Genomic DNA, 26,291 nt, shown 5'->3' with positions numbered 1-26,291 from the left:
CACACACTGTGGGCTTGCACAGTCCTGCAGAGTCTCCCATGTGTTTTGACATTACTCCAGAATATTTCACGCTGGTACATTCAATTAATGGTATTTTTTTAAAATGCCAAGAATTTTATTAGAAAATAAAATTCATATGTTTAAAACTAAAGTAACCATCTGATATTTTGCTGCTATGGATAAAACACATGACAGATGTCCATTTTGCCAAGAAATCAATTTTATAAATTCTGAAATAAAAGAGCTAATCGTTAACGTTGTTTCAGTTCAGCACTAATGAGCCCACATGCCAGCTTGGACAGATAAGTGAAGTTATTCACAGTGGATGGATTTGCACCAGTAGATAATCTATCGCCAAAATAAAACTGACAGATTAAGTTATTGTCTTTGTATTGTGTCATATGTCTGTGATGTATTTTATTGCATGTAGATCCTACTTCAGAATAAAACTAGGATAACATCCATGGGGTAGTATATACTACATAAAGACCAAATGATCCTTTCTCGCGCTTTGCATTGGATCAAATGTAAAGTTCATGGCACCACACACAGCCTTGGAAACCACTTCTTTATGCGTTTCAGCTTTGTCTTGAGATGTAGGAACTCACTTAAAAGTACATTAAGCAAAGCACGCTTAGCTCCAGAAGTATTTCTGTGTTGGTTTTGGACATCAGGTACTTTTTACTAAGTGGACAAGATTCAATATATTTACTTTCCTGTGCACTAACAGAAAAGACAAAAGTAATTGCCTGGCCTGCTTTAGGCACAGAAAGTAGCAAAACAGGAAGAGACTTTTCTTATTTTCATGCTTTTCTCTGTCACCCATGGTGCGCAGCACTGAACACAGTAAATTTATTTTGCAGTACATAGCATATAAGTTTTGCTGCCTTTTTTTTTTTGGGGGGGGGGGGGGGCAAGATAATTTCTTAAACTTTTAATAAACTTTTTTTATTTGCTTCTGCTCTCCCAGACCTCATTACGCAAATGCTTTCAGCTTTTCTTTTTGTTTGCATCCATTCTACTCTGAAAGAGCACTATTTGTAATTTTCCTCCTTTTTCATGCTCTTTTATGAAGCTCAGCGCTTGATGTTTGCAAGAAGCTTAAGGTGCTGGTAAGCTCTCAGTTCTGGAAACACAGGGAGGTGTCTGTTCAACAGGTACCTGTACTGCTGCTGAGGCCGTGTCTGCAGGGCTCACACCTGGCCTGGCTTCGGCCGAATCAGCAATATGAAGAAGGCTCAGGATTAGGCATTATAAGCATGCAAGATAAAACCTTTTCTCTTGTACAGTTTGCCAAGAAACCCCACCTATCCAGGAGAAAAATAAAGAAGCACACAGAGAACTTACCCACCCACCCCAACTGCTGCAACACCTTCCAGCTTTGTCAGTTGTATGTTCTGCCTCTCTGGGTTAGGGGCATTGCTCCTAATGTTCAAAACCTCAGTACCTAAAGGGAGGCACCCGAATAAAATTAGCCTGCCTTTCCAAAGAATTAAGCAAAGGGAGCTAAGGGTAGTTATATTTACAGCAGTAGATAAAAGAGTAGATGTAGGCATTTAATTTTACTTACTCAGGGTGTAAAAATTGTGGCTGCCGTGACAGATTATTGCTGAAACACATTCGTGTACATCTTTCCACCAAGTAATTGTCCTCCCTTCAAAATCAACAATGAAAAAAGTGTCTAGGCTTTCCTCCCAGAGCTGTAAAGATGCTCAAAATTAGCTCTCTAGTTTTCTTCAAATCTCTCCTGAACCTGCTTATCAGCAGTCATCATTTCTTTCTGATTTTCTGCTTGGCAATATATACCTCAAATGCATACATTTTGCAGCAGAGATTACCATTTTGTGTACCTGCACGCACGTGTGTGTGCATGTGTATGCATGTGTGTGCCGGGCTTCTTATGCAGCAAGGGCTCTCAGGACACAACAGTAGCAGAACCATTAATTGCAGAATTGCACTGTGACATTAAATAATTTGTTCTGTTTACTCTGCTTCCACCATAGATGCATGATCTACAGTTGCAGCTTTTTAACGATAGAGTGAAGGCCACAAGATTTTCAAGGCTGTCAACAAAGCAAAGTGCTGCTCTCGGTCTCTCTGGTGCTAAGCTGCTGTGGCACCCAAAGGCAGCTGGGCTTTGCACCGACTCTGGCTGAAGCCATTTTTTCCATAAGAAAGAAAAAAAATCCTCGATAATCAGGTTATGACCTTCCTGTGCCAGCCTTCCTCTCTGTATCCAAAGAGGCCGGCTTATTGACACCTCCTTGACCTCATGAGCCTGGAGTAAAAGCATTCTCAATCTGCTGCAGAATGTTACACTTTCTTTTGACATCATTGATTCCTCATGTATAATTCTCATAATCTGCCATATGGAATTAGCCTTACTTTCAGTTAAAACTGGTATATTTTGTCAGATAAAATACGTTTTCAAAGGTTACAGGTTTTCAGTTGAAAGTATCTCACCAGTACTCCTGGCTTTAAAGACACCATAGGAGATTATATATGCACCAGAAGATGTTAAAAAATATCATCTGGACAAAGCAGCTGAAAAGCAAGCAGAACTAGAGAGTTGCAGTTAGTTTCCTTGCTGAAACTCACTCCCAAGTTCAATAGTTAGGTAAGGTGGTTCATTTCTTTAGGTCCCACGGGTCATTCCTAAGGCTATACCTGGATATATCAAAACCTTTGCAAATGCTATTGTAAGACAAGATCAAGCAGAGTCATACCAGTTCTGCTAGATGGAGAATCTGTGCCTCCAGTAAATATCACTTCATTTGGAAAAAAAAGTGCCATTCTTCTTCTTTCAGCTGCTGCAATCACTACTAAGTGACTGTCATGGCAGACAACACATTTCAGAACAACTCAGTATTTTTATCAATGTAATTTTTTTATCTAACATGTCTATTAACCATATCCCACTGAGTCCTGAGCATCTATTTTAAAGTATCAACCAAAGAATTCAATGACTGTTGTGAAATGATACGCAAATACACATCTTTTTATTTAACGTAAAAACAGTTGTTAAGCTCTGAGTCACGCAAATACGATGTACACAAACCAATAAATGCACAAAAGCAACTTTGAATATACGAGCTAAAGGTTTGAGCTGAGAAAGTTTTAAGGTGTATGAAAACACAGGTAAGTGTTTTGCCTGCCTGGTGGTGAACTTCTCCCAGAACAATAAAGACTGAAGATGACAAATGGCTCGAGTATTTGCAGTAGTCATAGGGGTAACGGTATTGTTTGAGTGTCCTCTGCTGGACGGCACATGGTATAGCAATAAAGCCACCAGCATATGGTGCGTTGATTTTGCTTAGAAAACAACATCACTACAAAATTCAGATTATTACTTACGTTTCATAGTCAGTTAACTAAAAAAGTTAGTTTTTAATAACTGCTACAACTCTGAGATTTTTAAAAACAATTATTTTCTTCATGGGAGCCAATTTGTAGTTTTAAATAGGCATAAAGTTTTCAGCTGAGCTAAGTTAAAATGCTTCTTGGAAAAATACTGCTTTTGTCAATTTTGTGATAAAAATTGTTGAAGTGATTAATTTAGATTAGATGGAAACGTTTTACTTAAAGGCTTTGGTTTTATTATGAATTCTGACTGAACTTGATGAAATCAGAACGCTGCTGTTAGCCTTGAGCTTGTCATTCCTGTGGCAGTCTACTGCATGGATCTGCGTGCAGCATCAGCACCACATTGTGTTGGCCTTTGGCATGTGGCTGTTCTGCCAGCAGTCACCTTTGACCCCATTAAAAATTGCAGACTGGCTCTATGGGAAATGCCAAGGGAGGTTTCCCTGTATCTGTTGAGAATTTGGTTCAGTTCCTGTAACTTGTTCTGTCTGTTACTGATAACCAGGTACACGTAAGGCACTTTCATACTTGTATGTTAGTTTTTCTTGTTGATTGCAGGTTTGGTATTAGTTTTACTTTCTGAATGATGTTATTATTTAGTTATTCATAAAATTGTGAAAATTGTGTCTGAAAGAAGCTGTCCTGACTCATGTGACACTGGTCTAAATGGCTTTCTAAATACAGGATTCATTCTCTGCATCAGAAGATCCTGGCAAACGTTCTTTGATCTTGCAATTATCGTCTGTATTCATAGGAGCACTTTCTCTTCCTCCATTCTGCATAGGCCTGGAGTTCTTATTTTGAAAGTGTTTCTTTACCAATATATAAAAAAAGATTGCAATCAAGTAGGAAGGACCTCTTAACACTGCTGATAAACCAAGGTAGACATACCTGTGGGATGGAGCATAAAAGACAGTGTCAGGCATTAAAGTTTTCAGACACACTGAAAAAAATCACTGTAATGGATTTTAAGGATTACGTATATAACAAAACCACAGAGTAGCTTAGGGGAAAACATTAAAACTCATTCTTTGTGAATGACACCACAAACTGGACGTTTTTGCTTGCAAAAAGGTCTGTTAAAGAATGTATAATATTCTTTTTGCTTATGAGAAAAGCTGCAAAGATAACTTCCATCATCTTCCCTTTGTTTCTAAGATTTTTTGATCATTTTAAGGCCTTAGACTTTTTAGGACCCAAAACATATTGAGATCACCAGACTGGGCTATTTTATGCAAAAAATAAAAAACACAGCAGAAATGCCCATGGTTTGTGTGAAACAGACAAATCTCTGGAATATTCTTCCTGAAGATCGATACTGTTTGTGTTTAACCAATACCTTCAGCTGCTTGGTATGATTTTTTAAAATTTATTTTTCTCTCAAATGTGGCCAATGCACAAAGCTGACAGTCTTGCCAGTATGAAAAATCTACCTGCAAATAAGGTAAATTTGGGTATCTTTCCTCTTGATGGTAAATCATACAATCCTAGGTCTTTTAAATTGACTCAAAGGATATTAAAATTACATATTTCATTCCAGAAAGTCTCTGTCATTGATTTTTGCAACACATAAAAACTGACTGGAAAACTAAGAGTTTAAGATGTGATCTTCAGATTTATCAATTTCAGGAATTATGGGCTGACATAAATCTGAGTCCAGAGTTAGTATCTGACCATAATTTTTGATCAGTGGCCTCACACACTACAGTATAACAGAACAAAGCATGTCTATCTGTAGAGAGGAAATGCATGAGGCTTTTTGTGCACTAATTTGCCTTACCGGTATGCATTGGAGTCATATAGTCTGCAAGCCCCCCGCTGCCCACAGCTTGTGCTTCCCCATTTCAAGCATGTCTTGTCGATCAGTGCACCAAAATAAACCGGCGCTGGAATCCCAGCTGCAAGGGAACAAGCAAAAATGTCACAAGATTTCACAGGAAAAGACATCTTTTCAGGAATCAGCTTTGTGTTTTCTTAGTGGCAAGTTACATGCTGCAATAGTAGCACTAGGTGGTTTGGGCTGTGGGGAGTTTTCTTTATCAGAGTAACTGCAAGCTGGGACACCCTCTCTGTGCCACAGGGATCATCAGTCCCTAGGAAACATGGTCTGATGGGTTTGACCAGGCTTGTAGTCATGCACAATGGTTTCTCAAGCATGGCTCTAAGAGCCACTGCTGGCTTTCAGTGCATGTTAAGCTCCTGCAAGGGGGAGCTGGACTGATGGTGCATTTGGAGCACCGAACTGACATGTAGTTCCTTCTTTTATGCATCACCTGAACTATCCACACTGACTTCATATCTACCTGATAGCAGCTGAGAGTCACTTCTGCCAGCACCAAGTATACATTATTAGAGAGACTGAATATGCTTTTCAAAAATGCTGCTGAATGTAGAGGAACTCCAGTTGCACCCTTGGTGTGACTTGGCCAAATATAAGCTTATGCTTTACTACAAAACATGGCAGACATGGGACAAAATCCTAGCCTTGCCAAAGTAAAGGTGAGTATTAACTTCAGAGGAATCCAGGTTTCAGAGCGTACAGGACCATGTTTCACATTAACTTTGCTTCCACAGGAACATCCTGCATTCTTATACAGGAAAGAATTTATTTTGTAAAAAACAAGTATACTCTCAGCCTGCTCTACCCTCGGGCTCTTCTCAGAGTCTGAACTCAGTCCTCTATCTCTAAAGGCCTGTGTATTACAGTCACCAGTGCTGTAGTCAGGGAATGATGGGACAAATGCTCATTTTGGGGTTTCCTTAGAAAAGGAAGATGGGAGCACATCAGATTTGATCACTGAGTCACTGAAGGGAAATGCCAGCTTTTGTGACTCAGTGACAGTGGCTCTACCCCTTCTTACAATGCAAGGAGCATGCTGGCCCAATGTGCTGAAGCAGAAGCCTGTAGAAAGGGGGCAGTTCTTTTTTCATAATGGGTTTTTTTTATTATTTCCCATAGCTGAAAGACCTTCCAGGATCCCATTGACATCGCTTGTCCTGAGAGCTGGAGCAGAAATTGTGCCCCTCCATAGTGTGATGAGAAAAGTAGAAGAGGACAAAGTGTGGACAGACCTTTCTATCTCAAAACGTCCCATCACAATCCTGAGTAGAGACTACAGCCCTAACCTAGCTCTGCTTGTAGACATTTGTAAGCTGCTGTTGATTTTTTAGGCTTCATAGCAAAATCATGTGGCTTGATTCTTCACACACATTTCTCCACATTTCTGATATGCAGGCATTCCTATTCCACTGACAAAGAGAACAAAAGGAAACAGAGACATGTTTTCTTGCCTGCCTAGGCATCTTAATCAACCATCCCATTAGCAAGTCTCAAATAAAAAAGATTTTAAAAGAGCATTACAGTGTGCTTAAAGGGAATTGAAATCTAAGCTGTCATCTACCAGGAAAGTGAAGTTTCAACGTGAGGAAAGCACTCTGCTATGAGCAAAATTGTATTAGTGTTGAATGGAGCCCTACTAGAGCACATCTTTTCAATCTCACTTGCAGCATTGTGTCTCAGTGAGCCATTGGTTGAATCGCAATTTTGAAGCCTTACAGTGTTCTTTAGAAATTCAAGATAATACTTTAATTTTGCTTAGAAACTTTTCCCATTTTGGAACACCAGGCTGCCAACCTGCAACACCGTTTAATCAGCAGATCAAAGATTATAAAAATTGTGTTAGCTGGTTTCCTAATGAACGCTTGGCTGAATATTGGACCTTCAGGAAAAAAACCAGGATCTTCATGAACAGCCCAGGGTCTAACAGCTATTTCAAGGATACATCTGGTTTACAAATGGTGGTTGTATTGGTGTCATTTAAAGCCATACAAGCAAGCATCTTAGTTATTCAGAATGTTTTCTCTTACCTAGCGTTCTCATAATGAGTGTGTATAGACCAACTGCAAGAGATTTCAACTCTGGATGAACGCATCTGAAAGAAAGAGGGATAAGTATGAAGTATTTGCCTATCTAGTGCTTAGACGTGCCTATTAAACTGCCATTAATTACCCTGAATTTAATACTTTTAATGACAGAAAGCCAAGCTTTGGCAGGAGAGTGCTTCCTACATGTGCTGAAAATATGTTAAGTGGTACAAAAAAGGTGAATTAATCTATTATTTTCCATCACATAGCTCCTGGGAAGTCCATTCACTAAGCATAATTGAAGAAGTGAAATTTTAAAGTCATAATCAGAGTCTATCCTAGTCTTATTGAAATGGGGTCTGCAACTGCCTTAACTCCCTGGCTTACATTTTCCTCATGTGATGCTAAATACCTTACTTACTTGATGGGAAATATCACAGTGCCTTCAGACAAAAATATTGCAGGTAGATGCATTAGTGCAGCATCTTTCTATTCTCAAAAGACATTCCTCTTTCCAGTGTCACATCTTGAGCTATGCAAAGCCATCTGGCAATATGTCCATCTGTTTCATGAGGAACTACACTCTAAGCATCAGAAACAGGTTCTGATCTTGAACTCATTATATATCCAGCCTCTGTCATCTTCTTCCAAATATTAACATGGTCTGCACTCAGAAAGATACCTCAGAGAGATGAGGAAGGGAGGGGAGTTTGCATTCTGTTTTCCGTGCTCATTTAGGAGGACTTAATGCTCTTAGGACTACCATTGAATTTGCCACTAACGCATTTTTATGTATGTGGTTCCAAATCACATCCTGGTACACTTTCACCTGTGTACCTCAACAGACATGAGCATTAGAGCCTCAGGCTGAGCCCTCTAATGTCCTGAATTCCCAGACATCTGATAAGTGCAATCTGTTAGAGTAACCACACATCCAGAAATCCTGACAAATGCACTGCATTTTCAAAATCCATACAGCCAAAATATTGAAGCAGAGAAAGAGGACAGTTTCTGGAAAACTTGGGCATGTAACAGACAGAAGAGAAACATTATGCAATAGAACAGACTTAAAGACAGCAGCAAAGTATAATTTGATGCTAACAACCACAAACAAATGGGAAATGACATTAAAGAAAGCATGCTATACTGCAAGAGAGTCTTTTCTGCAATGGGAAAGAGAGAAACCTAAACACAACTTTAATCCCCTCACTGGAAAGCCTCAACCAGCGGTACACAGTTTTACTTACCTAAACATAATCATGTATGCTGGGGTGCCTCCCAATGCATAACAAAACCCACTTATGACTTGTATTACTGTATAATAAATAAACTTCATTGAACAATCCTCACTTTTTGGACATTGTCCCAGGGTGGCAGAGTTACTTCCTGTCCATGAACTGCTGGTTTCAAGACAGCTGCAGTTATGGAAGATCTGGAAGACACAAAGCAGATTTAGAATCATAGAATCATAGAATGGTTTGGGTTGGAAGGGACCTTTAAAGGTCACCTAGTCCAACCCCCCTGCAGTGAGCAGGGACATCTTCAACTAGATCAGGTTGCTCAGAGCGCCCTCCAACCTGACCTTGAATGTTCCCAGCGATGGGGCATCTACCAGCTCTCTGGGCAACCTGTGCCAGTGTTTCACCACGCTGATCATAAAAAGTGTCTTCCTTTTATCTAGTCTATATCTACCCTCTTTTAGTTTAGAACCATTACCCCTTGTTCTATCACAACAGGCCCTACTAAAAAGTCTGTCCCAACCATTCTTACAAGCTCCCTTTAAGTATTAAAAAGCCACAATAAGGTGTCCCTGGAGCCTTTTCTTCTCCAGGCTGAACAATTCTAATTTGCTCAGCCTTTCTTCAGAGGAGAGGTGATCCATCCCTCTGATCATTTTTGTAGCCCTCCTCTGGACCCAGTCCAACAGGTCCATGTCTTTCCTGTGATGAGGACTCCAGCATTGGATGCAGCACTCCAGGTGGGGTCTCACCAGAGCAGAGTAGAGGGACAGAATCACCTCTTTCAACCTGCTGGCCATGCTTGGTAGGACATTGCTCATGCAGTTGGGAATCCTGCTTTCAGACACAGGCAGAGCCTAAAGCCTTCCTAAGCGTCCTCTTCCTATTTTATTTATCTTTCCTGAGGCAATGGGCAGAATCTTTTTTTCTTTCATACAAAGAGTGCTCAGAGTTGGAAGGGATGTTCTGTGCCAGCATGTTTTTAACAGTGGACACAGCACCTCTTTCTGGAAGAGGTTTGGAGTACCTGCAGGATCTCCGAGGCTGGCCTCAGCTTTGTGTCCCTGGAGGGCAGTTGAAGGGGAAAAGTGAGGCTCAAGAAGATGTGCCTTTTGCTGCCAGGTAACACTACCAGTTAGCTTACTTCCCTCTGTGAAAAGCACCTGGATCACAGGTCCCTCTATGCTAATGCTGATTCACCAGAGGTACCTTACAGCTGTAATCAGAAGCTACCTGTCAAGACACAGCTCATGTAGAGCCTTGAGATCAGCAGTGGGTGTACTGGTAGCTTAGGAGCAATAGCTTTTAACCAGGTCTTGAGCGACTTGAAGAAGTGCTGAGGTAAAGGGAACTGTGAGCCACAAACCTGATCCTCTACAGGGACAGACTTGTGTGGGAGGCAGTAGTCCCACTGTCATGGATGCCATTGAGCCCTTCTCCCCTGCTTCCCACCTTAAGGCTTTAGCAAAGAATGTCTTTTGGAGAAAATGACTGTAGACATCAGAGAGAAACCAGCCACAAAGAAAAATGTGTTGGAGAGTGCAAGAGACAGCTCCAGATCACGTATTTTCTGGAGTGATCATCTGGCATCAGAAAACGGGAGTGACACAGTCCAATGAAGGCTTATATCCACGGACTGGAGCTTCCTCTCTGGGACTCTATGCAATATCCTCAACAATCTGCGCTGAACAAAATTCAGCCAGCTAGGAAAATAAGCAGTATCCTGCCATCCCAGAGGAAACGAGCTGCCTCTTCTCAAATAATTTTTTATATTTACACATTAATGATCAGTATCAAGAAAGATATTACACTATCTTAGTGTACTTCAACTGTTGGCTGAAAACTTTAGGGCAGCCAGAATGAGCTTTATGAAAGGCAAGCTATCGACAACTTTCAGACAACATGTAACTACTTTGAATTATTTGTTTTCCCCATCTTATTTGATCTACAAGAGGTGAAAGCTAGGGTCTACAACAAGGAGCTAAGGCTCTTCGCTTAGTGTGCAGTAACTCAGAGAAATATCTGTTTTCTGTGCTGTTTGTAGTCAGAAATCATAAATACTTTAGTGACTGGTCTCCAGCAATTTTGGTTTCCCTTAAATGCATTATATTACTAAATCCCTGATGTTACATGAAAAATAAGCTAGTAAAAAGCCTCAGAAACTGAAGCAGGGTCTTACTGTATTCTTTCCATGTCCCACCGAAGTTGTACACCCAGCTAGACACGCCGAAACATACGTGAGTCCATTGTCTCCACACACAGGATCCCACACATTGGAGGCACATTTGCAGCCAGAGTTGCACTCAGAAAATATGGCATTTTCATGGTACGGAATGGGTTTGCTTGGAAGTTAAGTTCAGACAGGGGTAAGAACTTTTAATTCAGTGCTGATGGCAACATAGTCCCTTCTGTGTGACAGTGTTGCTGTCCTGAAACCCACCTCATATGCCCAGGGCATATGTTTTCATAGCTGAGTCTACAGCATTGATCTCTTTGCCTGAAATTCCATCCTACTTGCACTGATACTAAAGTGATTACTAGATTATAAAGAATTTTAAAACAAATAATAATGTTGCTACTGATTTTAGCTGGCAGGTGTAGACAGAAAAGAAAAAGGAAAAGCTAAAATGCTTTGAGACGTTGGCCAGGCTATCCTCTAATCATATGTAGAGCTAGCAAGGGTTCATACAGCCTCTGCACGTATATCTTTACCTATTGGTCAAAATGTACCACTTATAGAAACTAGATTTCCTGGTCTCCATAATTAAAAATACTCCTCTCTTAAAGAATAGCCTAACTCTTCCTAGAGAATATGGAGAATGCAGAATACCCTTTCACTTTCAGACATCTTTTGGGTATTGAGACCTGTAACGAAGAGTGACGTCTTCCCTCAGGTTCTCATTTCTGGGTTAATTTACATGCTTTCCATCTCTTTCATCTCAGTGCTTACTAAACATATTCCCTGGTCCACCATTTGCACTGTTAGTGAAAATGTTGCAGGGTACAAGACAAGCAAAAGACCATTAGTTCCCAGGTTCCAACAAAAATAAATATCTGTGGCATCCTGCCTGTCCAGTTCCACCTTTTCAGCTGTGAACCAGTATGGCTTGATAAATGAACTCTATTGACAAGTTACTGAACTGTAGGTAAGCCTTCAGGGAGATGTAAACAGGTTCACACTAGACATGAGGTACTCTGAGCAGGTTGGACATGATGCAGTGACAACCCATATGCCAGCATGTTGCTGGGCCCCTTGGACCGCCATATCCTAGCATGCATCCCCTGTACTGGTAGCTTTACTCTCTCCAAGAATAAAGAACAGCCTGTAACTTTTAAACCCTGTTTCTCTCCTGAGAGGAGAGACCATCTTCAGTAGGCATAAAAACTTAATTTTTAGTTTACAGTAGGCAGAGAGTCTAGCATGTTGCAGTCTTTCCATCTCTGTGCAGGGTATGCTACCAATGTTCTCTGTTACATATGCTTTACCCTTTTACTGAATATACTTTGCTAGAAAATTACTGCTTGGGTAGAGATAGCAGTGTGTGAAACAGCAATACCACCCCCCACAGCCAAACAACCTACATCAGTAATGATGCAATTTTGTTAATGTATTTCTAACTAATCTTTACCCAGTGTTATGCTTTGCCAGGCTGACACTCTGCTGACCAATAAAACTATTACGGTGGCAAGCGGTAGTGTTCACTTTCTCTTAAGCATTGCAAAAGCATGTTTCTCATTTAGTTTTGATATCATAGTATGTTTTTTGAACTATTGCTGCAATGGAGAAAAACATACTCTTCATTTTATACTCACCCTTCATAGGACACTGTCATTCCTGCTACTACATGGTTCTCACAGCCAACAAAAAAGTGCAAGAGAGTGGTGACATAGGCTAAAAATGACATGGTAAATGCAAACTTGGTTGCTCCAATGATGCTCATTTTGTACTTTTTCATTATGAGCCCTCCTAGGAAAAGCCCAATACCTACAGGAGGTAAGGATGTCAGTCCTGAAAGAGATTATAAAAGGGGAATGTTAAAATAAGAGAGGCACACTGGGTTTAAGGGTCAAACTCTGTTCTCAGTGTGATATCCCTGGCAGCTTTATGTTGTACTTCAATGACTCCAGGTGGCTTTGTGCTCAGCCTAATCCCTGGGTTGCGTATGCTATTTCTGAAGGGCCTACATTGCAAGGCATTAATCAGATGTTGCAGCATTTAAAACTCCCACACCACACTCATTGCATATTTGGGGTGCCCTTGCTATAATATAATTAATATAACACAACACATATAATTATTATACTGTACTGTACTATACTATACTATACCAATTTATTCTAGTCCCATAGGCACCAAAACTGTAGTTTGTATGCTGCCTTTACATAATTTAAGTTCAGGAGAGATCGCCATTTACACCAGCTGGTTCTGCAAGGAATTCAGTCTCAGAAAAAGCATGCTAGAACTTCTCCCCATGCACAGCTTATAGCATAAGCAGTCTTTGCACAGTGTAACTCACCTATTAGAAAGTTAGATTTAGATGTAGATTGTCCATACTGCTGTTCCATGTACTTTGGTTTGTAAGTCAAGAAACCAATAAAGCTACTGAACTGTAACAGTGAGCAACACAAAAATGTAAAGTACATTCGATTACTCAATACTTTTTTCAGGGAGGTATAGAAATCTGAAAGAAAGGGATATATGAGTTGGCTTTGAAAAATGCATGGCATAATTACTGGTGAGTAATCTACAAAACTTAGGGCAAAATCCTTCTCTCAGCTGTCCAAGTGCAAGTTGTACTAATCTTCATTTGCATGTGAGTATCTGAAAGTAAAATCAGATTCTTGAAAAACAGCAGAGGTTGAGATACAGGAAGAGAATCCTAAAAGAAGACAGAGATATAGGTTAAGGCCTGGGTGCTCTAGTGAGATCTGTACATGAAGACTGAAGGGCTCCACACATCAAAGACTTCTTTCAGCTTACATGAATATCACCACAGGCTGAAGGCTAAGTGAGAGGTGCCTTTGTGGAGATGCCCAACAGTTTCCACTGAGATCTGAACAAAGACAGAAGAATTTGACTAATGCTGCAAAGCACTTTCCACTCCTTTCTTAGCCTAACAACTGCATGATCAGAGCTGATGTTCAAGCCTGCTGTATTTTCCTCAGGCAGCAATGTGCTTCAGAGTCTCCATGAGCTCCGTGCTCATCAGATAAATAATTTGGCTTTCCATATTGAGAAAGGAACCTCCTAATATTTTTTTTAGGTCCTGATACAGAAACAATTTTTCCACTCTTCAAATTTCTTCTAGCACAACATTTTAGAGGTAGGTGCCAGTCAGGTGATGATGCATTGCAGGTGATGCATGCAGAACCTCATAGCCTTGAAGAAGTTTTTTGACTTCTAATAATCTTTAGCAGACCCCTCCTTTCCTGGGATAGCTAACTGGTTTAGACTGAAGTGTAGGGGAGGCAAAATATTCTGCTGAACTATTACATTCCCGTGTACGTTGCGCCTATTGCTTTTCACATTCATACAACTTGCGAAACACTTGCCTTTCAGCATTACTGACCACTTCCTTGGCTTAGGTTTTGCAGGAGGAAGTGCCTTCCTCATGGCGCCCATGTTTTCCAAGAGACCATATGAAGTATTGTCATTATTAGCTTCCTCCTGCTTTTTCAGACTCTTTGGCAGAAAGCAAAATGGAATAGCAGCTAGGAAACTGGTTACTCCACCTATTAAAAAACCAAGCCACCATGCGCCCACCCAGCGGGAATCCTGTGGGGTGATAGTGATGCTGCCTAGAATTGAGGGAAACAGATACAAGTTACCTAAAAGAAGTTGAACTTTCCCACCCTTACCTGCTAAAATAGCTACATTTTACACAAGGTCTGATTTTCAGTGGTAATGGTAATCATCTAATGAGAGACTGTTCATGCAGTGAAGGCATCATACTTGCCTTCCTGTATATATTCCTATATATACAGTATATATATTCTTATACTGTACATACCACATCTGTAGGAAGCTTCATACCCTGAATGGTGTTATGTTTCGTCTGCCTTTCTATATGATTTGCTGACTGCCATTTTGTGGCATACATGGCAACATAGAGGTCCTTATCCAACAAACAGGAAACCAAAATGGGTGCAGACAGGCCTCAGGCATGGGGTCTTCCTAGTCTGAGACCTTTCTACTGAGACCATCCACTGCAAAACTGAATTGTGTTGGTTACTATTAAGCATATGGGCATTCTCTGTGGCTTTGGTGAGATTAGCCATAACTTTCAATTTCAAGGAAGATGAGAGCAGTTGGCTGTATTTTTATGAATGTTACATGCTGGCATGTCTGGTGGTGGACCAACACCGTAAGCCTTTTCACTGTGTGACCAGAATTGGCTCACTGTCCTTACGCTTAAGCAGAATCAGTCATTGGCTTAACAAAGGGCAGAGACAAAATAGTTAATCTATCAAACTATGGAATCATGAAGATCTGAGATCTTCTCTGTCCTGCTAGCAAAACCAGATCACCCACTGCTGCTGCTACACTGGGCCTTTTCCTGAAAAACCTGTCACCAGTCACACTGCCTGACTTCCCATCAGGCTGGTCTGGCAGGTGGGGAGGTGGGCTGGCTAGGGAACACCACCTCAGAGATGGTTCCTGACTCTTCCAGTGCAAGGGAACAGGATGCAGGACCATGGCCACCACTTATGGGGACTGCTCTGCTCCCTCTGGCATTTGGCAGATGTGATTACATTCATGTGTTTTTTTTTCATCTGAATAAGCAAGGGCTGGAAAGAAGTGTATTGCAAACATTACATGAATTGTAAATAACATAAAATGCTCAGCTGAAAGGGCAGATAATCCACCAAAACTGTAAAATGGTTATGCTAGCAGAATCCTTTCATTAATATCCTAGTTTAGTAAAACATCTAGTGTCTGTGAGAGTTCTTGGTACTAAATTTTAAAGTTAAACATATATTTTAATCCTTTAATTCCAAAACATGATTCTAAAATATGTTCCCTGCCTAATTCTGCCTTTACACTAAAAGCATCCAGTAATTTAATAAAATTTTAATAGACTATATATAAAAAGAAAGGAAAACAATATAAATTAAAGATAAATTATATTAATATGAGTGTAATAAAAACATATATAAGTGTGTAGAGGAACCTGTTACTGACAGGTATTAGCTTACTTTCACTTTACCTACATTTTGCTTACCTAAATCCACAGATCCAATATCCACGTACAGTTTTGCACATAAAGATCCCAACAGGAAACCAAACATCGGGCCCAACATGGCTATTGTGTGCAAACATGCTGAAAATACAATGAAGCAGATGCTAGTACATTTTAATGGCTGGATGTTTTCTTCTGCAGAATATGATCAACCTCCTACACTACAAATCTCTCAGTTTGCTTCATGTTGAGATTACCTACATACACAGGAACATCCTCTTCTTTAGCAAAATCATCAAGATAAGAGATGCCCAATGGGGTTATTGGTGTCTCACCAATTCCACGTAACATGTTTCCCAGAAAGATATATATCCACATATATGATGATGGTTCCTTCTCACAGCCTGCAGATAACGAGAGTTCATGTCTCTTACATCTAGTTTACATCAACTATAGAATAATGAATGGGAAAGAGTGACAAATCACAGGAAATTCAGCACATGAAATTATTATAGTTTAGTATTTAATGTATTAACAGCATTATCCTTATGGAAGATTAATGAAAGGCCATCAACCTCATTATACCTTTTAATAATCTTTTAGTAACACTTTCCTCCACCTCCATTGCATTTGGTTTCTAGAAATACAGATAAGTATCACCCATCAGAAAAAATGCCCATGTAAAAAAAACATGGCAGATTGATACTCTCATAAATAGATTATCTGGCATATAACTTATATCTTTAACTTGAGAAGTTTCAGATGGTTTCTTGGGCACAGCTTGGCTCTTTCTCTACCTATGTCACATGCCAAGCAACATGTAAACCAGCTGTATTCCATATAGTAAGCAGAATCATAGAAATCTCCATTTGCCTGCAGTTAACTCTCTCCAGTTTCATGTCCTTTCACGCTACCTCTTCCATCTCCCCAACTCCAGGTTCTGGGTAATTGAATGCCTTCAGAAATTTCTTCGCACACAGTCTCAGCATCCCCTTTAGTGTTAGGGTGATTTCAGATTTGGAAGTGTGAACATAGGAAAATGGGGATCCTAGTAATTTGTGTATGTTTCTTCTCCAAATAAAACGCACGAAGTGCATTTAAGTATGGGTAATGTTCCCAGACAGGTAGAGACTGAAGTTAGAAATCTAACTAAGCATCTTGCATGGGGCAATGATTTACTCCACTTGCAACCAGGGATAAAATCAGCTCCTCTATTTGTACTTATACTTACAGTTCCTTACCTGACTGGGAGACTTCCAAGAAGGTTTTGTTCGCATCTTGATGCAGGGAACAGGGATTCATGCTTGAAGTCAAGTTGGCTGAAGAAGCTGTATATGATGCTGTCTCATACTTATAACTGAAAACACACAACAGTAGGTTTAGAAGCAGTGTTCACTAAGGAAATACTAGCGTAGTAGGGCAGGAATCACTTGACTGCTGTTTCCCTAAAGAGAAAGGAATCTTTGTTTAAATATCAATCCAAAAATCAAATCCTACTAAAGGAGCGAAACAGATTATTTAAGCACATTTTGGAAAACCAAAACACTAAAAGGAAGAACAAATAGAAGTTAGAATCATCTGTCTAGAAGATATAATATTTTAAGCTGTAAAATTTAAGAAGCCTTTTGAAAGTAATTCAGGTAAGATTGAACTGTCAGTATCAAAATTTAGGGTCAGGTCCAAGCAAGCTCCCTATGCTGACCCCACAGCCAAGAAGAAAAAGAAGAATGTCTTGAGTATGAGTGTGAGTCCCCCTTTTCATAATAGATAAATTTTTGGGGGGTTGGGGGGGAGAGAGAGGAATGGAGACGTCATCTTCAGGAGGTTCCTCTTTGCCTAATAATTGGCATTGGCTTTAGAAAGAGCTGTTGTATGGCAGCGGGTGAATGAAGTTAGTGGCTAAAGGATACTCTCTAGCTGTATTTGCAGGCAGCAGAGCAATGCTGTGGGGTGGCAGCTGAGCAGCTCAGGTGCTCGAAGCCCTTTGACTGCTTTAGCATGATCCTTTTCCCAGATATGAGCTCTGCTGAGGTGCAAAGTACAATTAGCAGAAGTGGAATAACATGGTAAAGCACACATTTTGCTTCTAGGAATTGGGCTGGCTCTGTTAGACGAGGCAGGCTTATTTTTCAGGTTGAATCAAAGAACATACATTAGAATAGACAGTGCAGAACAGTTTCACCATAAAAATACTGGCACAAATACACAAGAAACTGTATGTTTCCCAGTGTAGATGAGCAAGATGCATAGTTTGGCTTAAACAGTGGAAAATACAAGTCTGATGCTAGTGGAAGATCCACTGTCATTATAAAAAAACCATTCCCTAGTTTTATCTTTACAGTAGTATACCTAAAATTATTCTAATACATTTAAGGGAGCAACAGAAATATGTCTTTATGCTATCACTGTATCAAAGCTTTGGCCAGAAACTTTATCACCTATAAGCAACACACAATGAATCTCTTAGCCTGGAGAAGATGAATAAAAATTAGCTTAACCAGCCACAGAAAATCAGTTTAACCAGCCATGTGCATTTGGAACAGGAAAAACCCTGGTACCAGTTCTACCAGTACTGATCCATCTGCAGCTCTGCATGAAGCTGAGAGGCTGCTTTGTGTGAAGAGCAGCTGTTTGCCACAGGAGAGAAAAATACGCCATCTGATGCAACAACGTTCCAGTTTCCTCTTTCAAGGAGTGAGATGTCTTCTAATAAGCACCTTTGTATGTTGGCTTCTTCAATGAGTGAGCTCTGAATCCCTGATTTTACACGAGACTTACCCGTTACCATAAATAAAGTCATATTTCAGGTAGAGATGTCACTCAATATGAAGTTACCCGCTCAGAGCTTTGAGGTCCTGTTCAAAACAGCACAAACTTATTCTGGAAATCATATAGGTAGATTCTATATCTCTCATCATTTTACTGTGGTTCTTAATCATTTGACTTTCCTGCCTACATGATCCTGAAATATCTATTAACAGCCAATGATAGCACATTCTTATGTTAACACTGATTTTCCCAGTAAGGTGTTCTTACAGTTAACCATTCAGGAAAAGTATATAATTCATTAAAGAAATAGCACTGGCACAGTAGCATGGTTGAAGATTTTCAAAGAACAATGTATTTCGTTTGAAAATTGAAGTTTCATAAGATTTCATGTTTCCTCCTGAAAAAAATAATCTAATGATTTTGTAAAATCGTTTCCTTCTCTGCCTCTTTTCTCAACAAGTCTGACTGAAATCTAAAGCATTTTGATTTTCCTGGGTTTTTTTTGAGAAGTTGAACATTTACTTCAGAAGAACTATATTTTTACAACCAGATAAAATGAACAGTGGTTTGTGTGTCAACTGTGATTCATTGTACATCAAGGTGAGGCTCTACAGGCCTTTGAAATCTAAGACTTTATATACACCAAGTGTCATTCATAAACCAGAAAGCAGTATCCAATTCCAAAATTAGATTACCTACATTAATCTTGGTACTTACTATCCCATGAAGAAATGAGGCATTGCTGTTAAAAGACTTCCCAAAGCCATAGTAAAGCATCCAGCAGCAATCACTTTGGGCCTATGAAGTTTAGCTCCAAAGTAGCTTACAAATGCAATCATCAGCAAGTTACCTGAAAGGTCATGAACCAAAATTAATGCCAGATACTCTGTCTTGTATTTCTCTGAATGGTTTTTTGTGCATTATGGAATATCAGTTACCCATCTCAAAGCTCCCATCGATGAAACCAACAGTAGAGGACGTCAGGCCAAACCTTCGTTCAATCTGAGTGATGGAACTTTTCATGATTGTACCAGACAACGCTTTACTCAAGTAGCTGAATGATAAAGCAGCAAGAAATGCCTGAGGAAAGATTAAGACAGAAAATGGGAGGCAGAGGCAGGGAAACTGGTCACAGAGGGATCAAATATATTTCAAAGTGTGTGGAGCAATCATCATCATAGTATGCATTTGTTACCCAAATTACAATCACAATATTGTAAGTGAATTTTCACGTACCCTAATGCTATGGAGCACCAGGGTGGTATCTCAGCAATGTCTGCTCCTGCTGGAGAGGGCTGGTTCTAGGTGCTGCACTGAGAGCAGCTGCTTGCTTTAAGGTTCAGGTTTGCAATAGCCATCTTAATGACCAGAAAGTCTGATCTTCCAGTCGTTTTCAATCCAGTCTGCACTGCTGGCCAGAGGTTTTCCAAAGTAGAAATCCTACAGATCATGGAACTTAAATTTGGCAAACAACTCACTGGGGACTACTTACCCTACTGATATCCTGAGGTTAAATTTATCAAAAAGCTGAGGCCCAGTGTTGGGCAGCCCAAAAGGTGGGATTTCTAAATTTCTAGTTGTTGCAGAAATGTAAAATTTGCCAGAGGTAAATTACCTCATCAAGATAGATTTATTGACACTGGACAGACCTAAAATTAATCTTAGACCCAATTATATTCTGTTTGGGCCACACGTCACTTACTTTAGGCCAGTTCATAACTAGTTCTAACTCAAACATATAGATAGCCATGGCATCGAAAGAAAGGCCTTATGCAAGTTTTTATGATATCGCAGTATGTGGAAGGTGGTACAGACCAAGTTCACCTTTGTCTCAAATGATATGTTTTGAAATGTGTGGATTATGGCTATGTTGCCCGTCCACCATATACCTCTTAAGGGAAAGCTTAATATTCTTTATAATATTATAGTTGCTTCCACCAACACATAACATGGCTTTTGCAAATAAAGATGTATTTGATAAAAAGCTAAACTAAGTTTGTTTAAATATTATCCAACTATTTCAACATAGTCTAAAAAACAAATAGACTTATTGCTCACTGGGTAAAAGTTCCAATATAACACAATGTTGGGCAAATATAGATTTAGACTTTGTAATACTATCTACTGTAAGAAATGAAGCTAATCCTGGAAGTAAAACTTGAAAATAGGTATATTTGCACTCTTTTTGGTCAGGAATGAAGAGAAAAATCTCGTAAGTGCAGGTTTTGTCCTGACACATTTTATTTTTCCTGAGCTCAACTGGCAAAAAGTCTGTGAGAACCACCATTCTTGCCTTATGCCAGCAGTGCTCTCATGGGTTTTGGCTGAAATCATATACTGCTGATAAGCACAAAAACACAAACAAAAATGACTTGGATATTTTGTGTTTGAAAATGCAATCCCCCGATAAACCACAAAATGTTTGATGGAAAGGTGAGGGAGAGTAACAGTTTGCCTTTTACTACCTCCAAGGTATTGTGTCTATTAAACTCCAATTGTCATAAAGTTAGACATAGATCCACAGTTGTGCAACTTTGCCCGCATACATGATGGCAAACTTAGTTCTGTGAGTCTCCCAGAGAGATCAGATTCTATTTTTGCAGGTGTAGATGGGTGGCAAATGTGAGTCACATAAACTAAAAAGTATAGCAAACTTTGCCTGATACTTGAGCCGAACTATTTTGGATGGTTAAGAAGCTTACAATTACCTATTTTTTTCCATTAATCTTTCATTTTACAGGCCTTTTATAGAGAGAAATATGTCCCTGACTGCAAGTCCACTGAGCCTACGGAATTTAACCTGAGATGAAACTGGCTGAAGAAGTAGTCAAAACATAAACCCAAACCCATCACTGTCAAAAGAAACCTTGCCCTTGCAGTATTTGCAGCTTGGCCAGAAGCAATAAATACTAAGGCTTTAAAGTGAAAGCAAAATTCTCACTAGTTTACTTGCTTTGTTCCGTCAATTCCTCTTGTGTGCTCCTGAAAGCTTGGATGCTTGCGGGAATCAGTGCTCTGTTTGACCTACAACCTTGCATTAGATGAAAGTCCTGGAATATGATTTACCTCACCCTATTTTGGCCCTACAAGAATGGGTGGTGAGAGCAACCTCCAGAAAACAGTGTATCACAGCCACCTGTTTTAGGATGCTTCAAGTCTTCCACTAGAGGTTGCTACCTCTCTCCAATGACCAAAAAGGGATCTACCTATGAGTATCTTTAGAGTAAGCATGTTAAATCAGGAATTTTTTTTTCTTTAGGACAAAGACAAGATCCAAACCTTCCCTGTACCTCCAGTATGTATCCAATTCCAGAAAAGATAAGGGGAACAGGAATGAAGTAACCTGTCATGTCATATCTTGAACAACATTTCCTAACGAATGGCAACAGTAATTTGTGGTGATACTGATAAAGCTCCAAACCTTCAAGCCAGTGCAACAGGAAGTCTTCTTTTTGACTGGTAGATTTTTGTTTGCGTCATCATCCAAAAGCTGGGCAGGTTCTGCTTCTTGATTTGAGTCACTAACATTGCTGGATTCAGTTTCCATTGTCATGGTTGATTTCTTTACTGAGTGTTCTGAACCCAAGAGAAAAAAAATAATAAGTACAAAAGCACATATGCCAAAGAAGAGTTGCGTAAGGACCTTTCTGATGAAACAATAGTTACAGGGAAATGCTGAGATATTGAAACTGAACCTTTTCATTGGAAAGGATTTGGCTCAATGACTTGGGTGTTTCAAAGTGTATATTCATTTAAATACTGAAGTGTATTGTTTTGACATCTTTCTGTTCTAGTGAAATGGCCTTCACTCTCCCCACTGCCCCCCACTCCTCCCCGCTCTTTTTTTCAGTCTAGAATGACTTTTAATGCTAAAAAGACAATTTCCACAGAAGAGTAAAAGACAAAGTCTCTTTCCAAAAACAAACTACAAGGGTCATTAAAGCACCAGTGCTGAAGCACAGACAGCCCTAGTGAAGCTCTGAATTTTCAGACCACCCAGCTTAGGACTCAATCAGTAACTGATCAGTAACTTGTGTAGTAACTCAGTGTACTAACACCGAGCCATCCGACTTATTCCTTCACACTGGCCTGTTGGAAACAATTCTTAATGACAAAAGAATTTATTATATTAGCTACCTGACCTCCTATAAGGAGACTATGTATTTTTTCTTCATGCAATAGTGTACTGGGTAACCTTAATTGCCTTCTGTTTGCAGAGTGCTGTCTATATCCCCTGATGCATGAAATCATCTGCAACTCAGCAGTTCAGCAGAACTGCTCCAGTTCCCCTGGGAAAAGCACACCCTGTAGCCATAGACAACAAATCTTCCCCCTTTGATATAACATAATTTTTTATTGTTGAAAGCCTTATTTCGTGATTAAGTTGAATTTGGTTTTGCTGCAATGAATAGTACAGTATCTCACCTCTTTCTTTTCTTAGTATTTTAAAATGCTGTATCGGAGAGATGGGTAAGCAATTAAAAAGAATGCTTCAGTTAAAATCTGTAAGGGAATTCTATGTATCTATTTGCAAAGTTTTTTTAAAGAATGAAAACACTTGCCCGTTCGTTCCACTCCAACTACAAACAGAACAGACTTCTGAAGGAAGATCCAGATGCCACTGCAGAGCCCCTCAGAAAAAAAAAATGGGTCACTTGAAACAAACTCGCTTCAGATCTGCAGATCTAGACACACAGAGGAGACAGGAGTGTTGAAGCTAAAGTCAGAACTCAGAAATCATAGCTCACAGGAACTGATTTATTTCACTTTTCACAGTAGTCTCCTCATTTGAGAAAAGGGTGAAGAAGAGAGAGAGTGGGGGGGAAATCACACAAAGAAAAGTTTTCCATGCTTGAACGGAGCTGAAAAAAGTTGGATGAACTTTTCCAATGCTGGAAAAAGTCCATCTGCAATTGCAAATTACTCTGCTACAGGCCATATAGCAGGGTAACACTTTTCAGAGCATTTAAAGGGTAGGCAGTGCTCTAATGCACATTTTTTTTCACTCAGGTGGAAGAAGGGTAATACCTAAGGATGTTTAAGACAAATACACAAACAGAGATTTAAACAGTTTAGGACTTTCTTGGGCTTAAGTTCATGAACATGTCCTTAGGTACTAATGGCATGAACAAGTTCCTTCCTTTCCCACTGCTCATATCTTCTTCCCAAACTCTTGACTCATGTGAGTAGCACTGCTTCTGTGGCTGTGCTGTAAGTCTAGGTCAGAACATATATCTGGACTAAAAAAATAGATTTTCCTTCCACTTGGCTCCTCAGACAGATAGGAACAAGAAGTAGAGGAAAGGATTTCCTCAAGTCTGCACAATTACCAACAGAAATGCTTGTGAAATGAGACTCTTAGTGCTCAGAAAAAGCTAGTACACAAATACTTTTAAGCATCTGGTCCTCTGAAATGTATCTGTCCTGGTGTAATCTGAAGATGTTAGCTTCTCCATGTTGCCATTATACATTGAGGACTACAATAAGATGCAGGGGTAGCAAGCCATTGCAGGTCACAGGACTAAAGAAATGGCATTTTTGAGAGTTTGAAGGTACAACATGACTTAGAATCTCAGTATAACGAGAGAAGGAATGAAAGCAGAGAAACATGAAGATAGAAATGAGAGACAAAGTAGAGAAAAGAGAAAGGCAGCCAGATATCCATACATGTAACTGAAGAAGTTTAGATATTAGCAGGCTATCCCAGTAAATGTTTCAGAAAAAGACTGTGAAGGTGCACAAAGGGAGGGCAGTAAGATTGAAAGTGCGAGCAGTAAGATCAAAAAGCAGGTTAAGCAGCTAGATGCAAATAGTGAAAAAGGCATCCAGAGGCAGAGGCAGAGGTTAGGGTACCAGGCAAGATAACGGATAAAAAAGAGAAGAAAAATAAAGTAAAATACATCTTCATGGGGCAAAAGCTGCTTGATGCACACAGAAAAGTGTAAAGCCAGCTAGGAGGTGGAAGTTAGTTGGCTCAGCGCTGTCAGTGCTCAGCTCCCCCAGCAATCCAGGGGAAGGACTCTCAGGCAAGAACAGCGGTGACCAGCTCCTATCAGTGGTGAATGACACAAGTCTTATCATTGCTTTGCAAAGAAGCTGCTGGGGATGGTGCTACATTTTCTGGGGAATGCTAGGACAGGGGAAAGGAAGCAAAAAGATGATGCAACTGATCTAGAGAAATGCTACTGAGCTATGTGCAAGGATCAACAGGTGGAGCTGCTGGCAGCATCTCCTCCCAGCCTCAGTTGACCCTGACCTAGACAGAAATCTGCTGGAGATAGAAGAGATCAAGGCTGGGGAAATGCCATGCCACAAGAAGATTAGGAAAAAAGACAAAAGATTCTTTCACGATTAATGTCAGCATGCGTTAGCTGTTGAGCCTGACGATTTCAAGTATTGATGAAGTTGCTATTTTAGATTTATTTCATTAATGTTTTTTTTTCCTGCATTTAATAAACAGAGGATCTGCCTACAAGCAAAGGAAAAGTATGAAGCTTTCTGCACCAAATGTGTCCTTTCACAAATATGACTTCTCTAAAACTGTTACGCTTTGTCTGTACAAGCTGTTCTGCCATAGTAATGACCTGAGGTAGTTGTCTCTGCAGAAAGATGAGATCAGTCAAATAATATATAGGTATTGTTTAGGTGGTCCATCAGCCTAAACAAAAATCACCCTGACTTCCTTCCCAATGGAAGAAAACAGTCCTTTGCCCAAAAGCGAGCATAAGGAAAAGAAAAAAAGACCAAAACCTCTCAAGCCATTCCGTGAGAATGAAAGTTAACACTCATCCAGTTCAGTTTTGCATCATACCCAGGGAATATTTGACAAATTCATTTGGTCTTGTGCTCAGCACAGTCTCTTCTGAGAAACACTTCGGGTTGGGGGAGATCGAGGGTCTTAACTAATAATCAGTGTGGATCATCTGTGTTGGTGGGAGCTGAGAGCCTTCACAGCATCATGGGAACCACGCAGCACCTTGTGAGTTCATTCCAGAGTACAGCAACCAGCCTTGCAAAGGACAACTGCAGACTTCTTCATTCTCCAGGGTATATGACCTTATAGCTGCCATGGCCTAACTCTGCCTGTTAGGTAGATCTATTCCTTAGTGAACATTAAAAAGAATCAAGCTTGATTTTCTACCCCCTAATTACATGCAAATTATAATGAATAAGAGCACCAGTTTAAACACCTTAGCATGAATAAAAGGTAATCAGTTTACAAAGGTCAAGACAATAGTTTGCTACAGGTTTTGTAGATTCTTATGAAAGAAAATACAATGATGTCTGAGGAATTTTCAGAATCTAGCAAAAACACTCTAAGTCCTTGGGCTGGTTTTTGCCGCAGTGGCACTCTCAAGGGTTATACCACCACCCAGTTGGCTAACAAATCACAAATCAAGAACCACATTTCATCCAGTCGTTCATGGAACTATATTGATTTATACTAACTGCAATGTAATCCAATTGCCTTATTGATTTTTAAATACATTAAGGAATCTTTTAAGTTTACCTAATTTGAAAAATAAATATCACAGTGCAGACCTCAACGCTGCTTACATTGTTCAGGACATGAGACACACATACAAATGTATGATGCCATCATTAAAGCATTGACATTTACGACAGGAATGTTACTGGTGTTATCAGTCGCAGGAAATGCAACTAGTACTACACAGGTAAAGCTCGTTAGCTGCAAACACTAAATGGCAACATTTAAAGGTTAAGACAAACAAAAAGAGTATTAAAGAGGTTCCTACCTAGGTTCTGTATCCACAACAACAGCAGTTATACTACCACACAAATGCTCAAAAGTCAGAGTATTGTCTCCTTAAGCAAGTCTGTGCTGGTACTTGGTAGAAGAATCATTAACTTCTAA

General features: G+C 39.8%; 1 protein-coding gene across 3 annotated transcripts; it reads right to left on the bottom strand.

Annotated features, from left to right (window-relative positions):
* Positions 1 to 2,969: 2,969 nt before the first annotated feature.
* On the bottom strand, positions 2,970 to 26,291 carry LOC104051675 (solute carrier organic anion transporter family member 1C1). Of its 3 annotated transcripts, none has more exons than XM_064459591.1 (16): positions 26,173 to 26,291; positions 22,978 to 23,100; positions 21,837 to 21,991; positions 19,354 to 19,495; positions 19,133 to 19,265; positions 16,888 to 17,003; positions 15,904 to 16,050; positions 15,689 to 15,787; positions 14,019 to 14,264; positions 12,983 to 13,147; positions 12,279 to 12,474; positions 10,645 to 10,807; positions 8,475 to 8,659; positions 7,231 to 7,295; positions 5,144 to 5,261; positions 2,970 to 4,254 (listed from the first exon to the last, which is right to left on the bottom strand). In XM_064459591.1, exons 3-16 carry the CDS (start codon positions 21,966 to 21,968, stop codon positions 4,038 to 4,040), a joined length of 2,124 nt encoding a protein of 707 aa, XP_064315661.1. In that variant the 5' UTR covers positions 21,969 to 21,991; positions 22,978 to 23,100; positions 26,173 to 26,291; the 3' UTR covers positions 2,970 to 4,037. The 3 variants fall into 3 exon arrangements, with proteins under 3 accessions (XP_064315661.1, XP_064315670.1, XP_064315678.1); XM_064459600.1 differs by having other exon boundaries at positions 22,978 to 23,047; XM_064459608.1 differs by having other exon boundaries at positions 22,978 to 23,036.

The sequence above is a fragment of the Phalacrocorax carbo genome, chromosome 1 (assembly GCF_963921805.1).
Source record: "Phalacrocorax carbo chromosome 1, bPhaCar2.1, whole genome shotgun sequence".
Taxonomy (NCBI): Eukaryota; Metazoa; Chordata; class Aves; order Suliformes; family Phalacrocoracidae; genus Phalacrocorax; species Phalacrocorax carbo.
This window is presented reverse-complemented; position numbering and strand designations above follow the sequence as displayed.

Excerpts from the sequence above, each read along its gene's own strand:
- LOC104051675 (XM_064459591.1), bottom strand. The coding sequence starts at position 21,968 with ATGACAATGGAAACTGAATCCAGCAATGTTAGTGACTCAAATCAAGAA. Across the intron at positions 14,265-15,688 it reads TATTGGATCTGTGGATTTAG|GCAGCATCACTATCACCCCA; the intron begins GTAAGCAAAATG and ends CCTCAATTCTAG. Across the intron at positions 7,296-8,474 it reads GCATACATGATTATGTTTAG|ATGCGTTCATCCAGAGTTGA; the intron begins GTAAGTAAAACT and ends TCTTTCTTTCAG.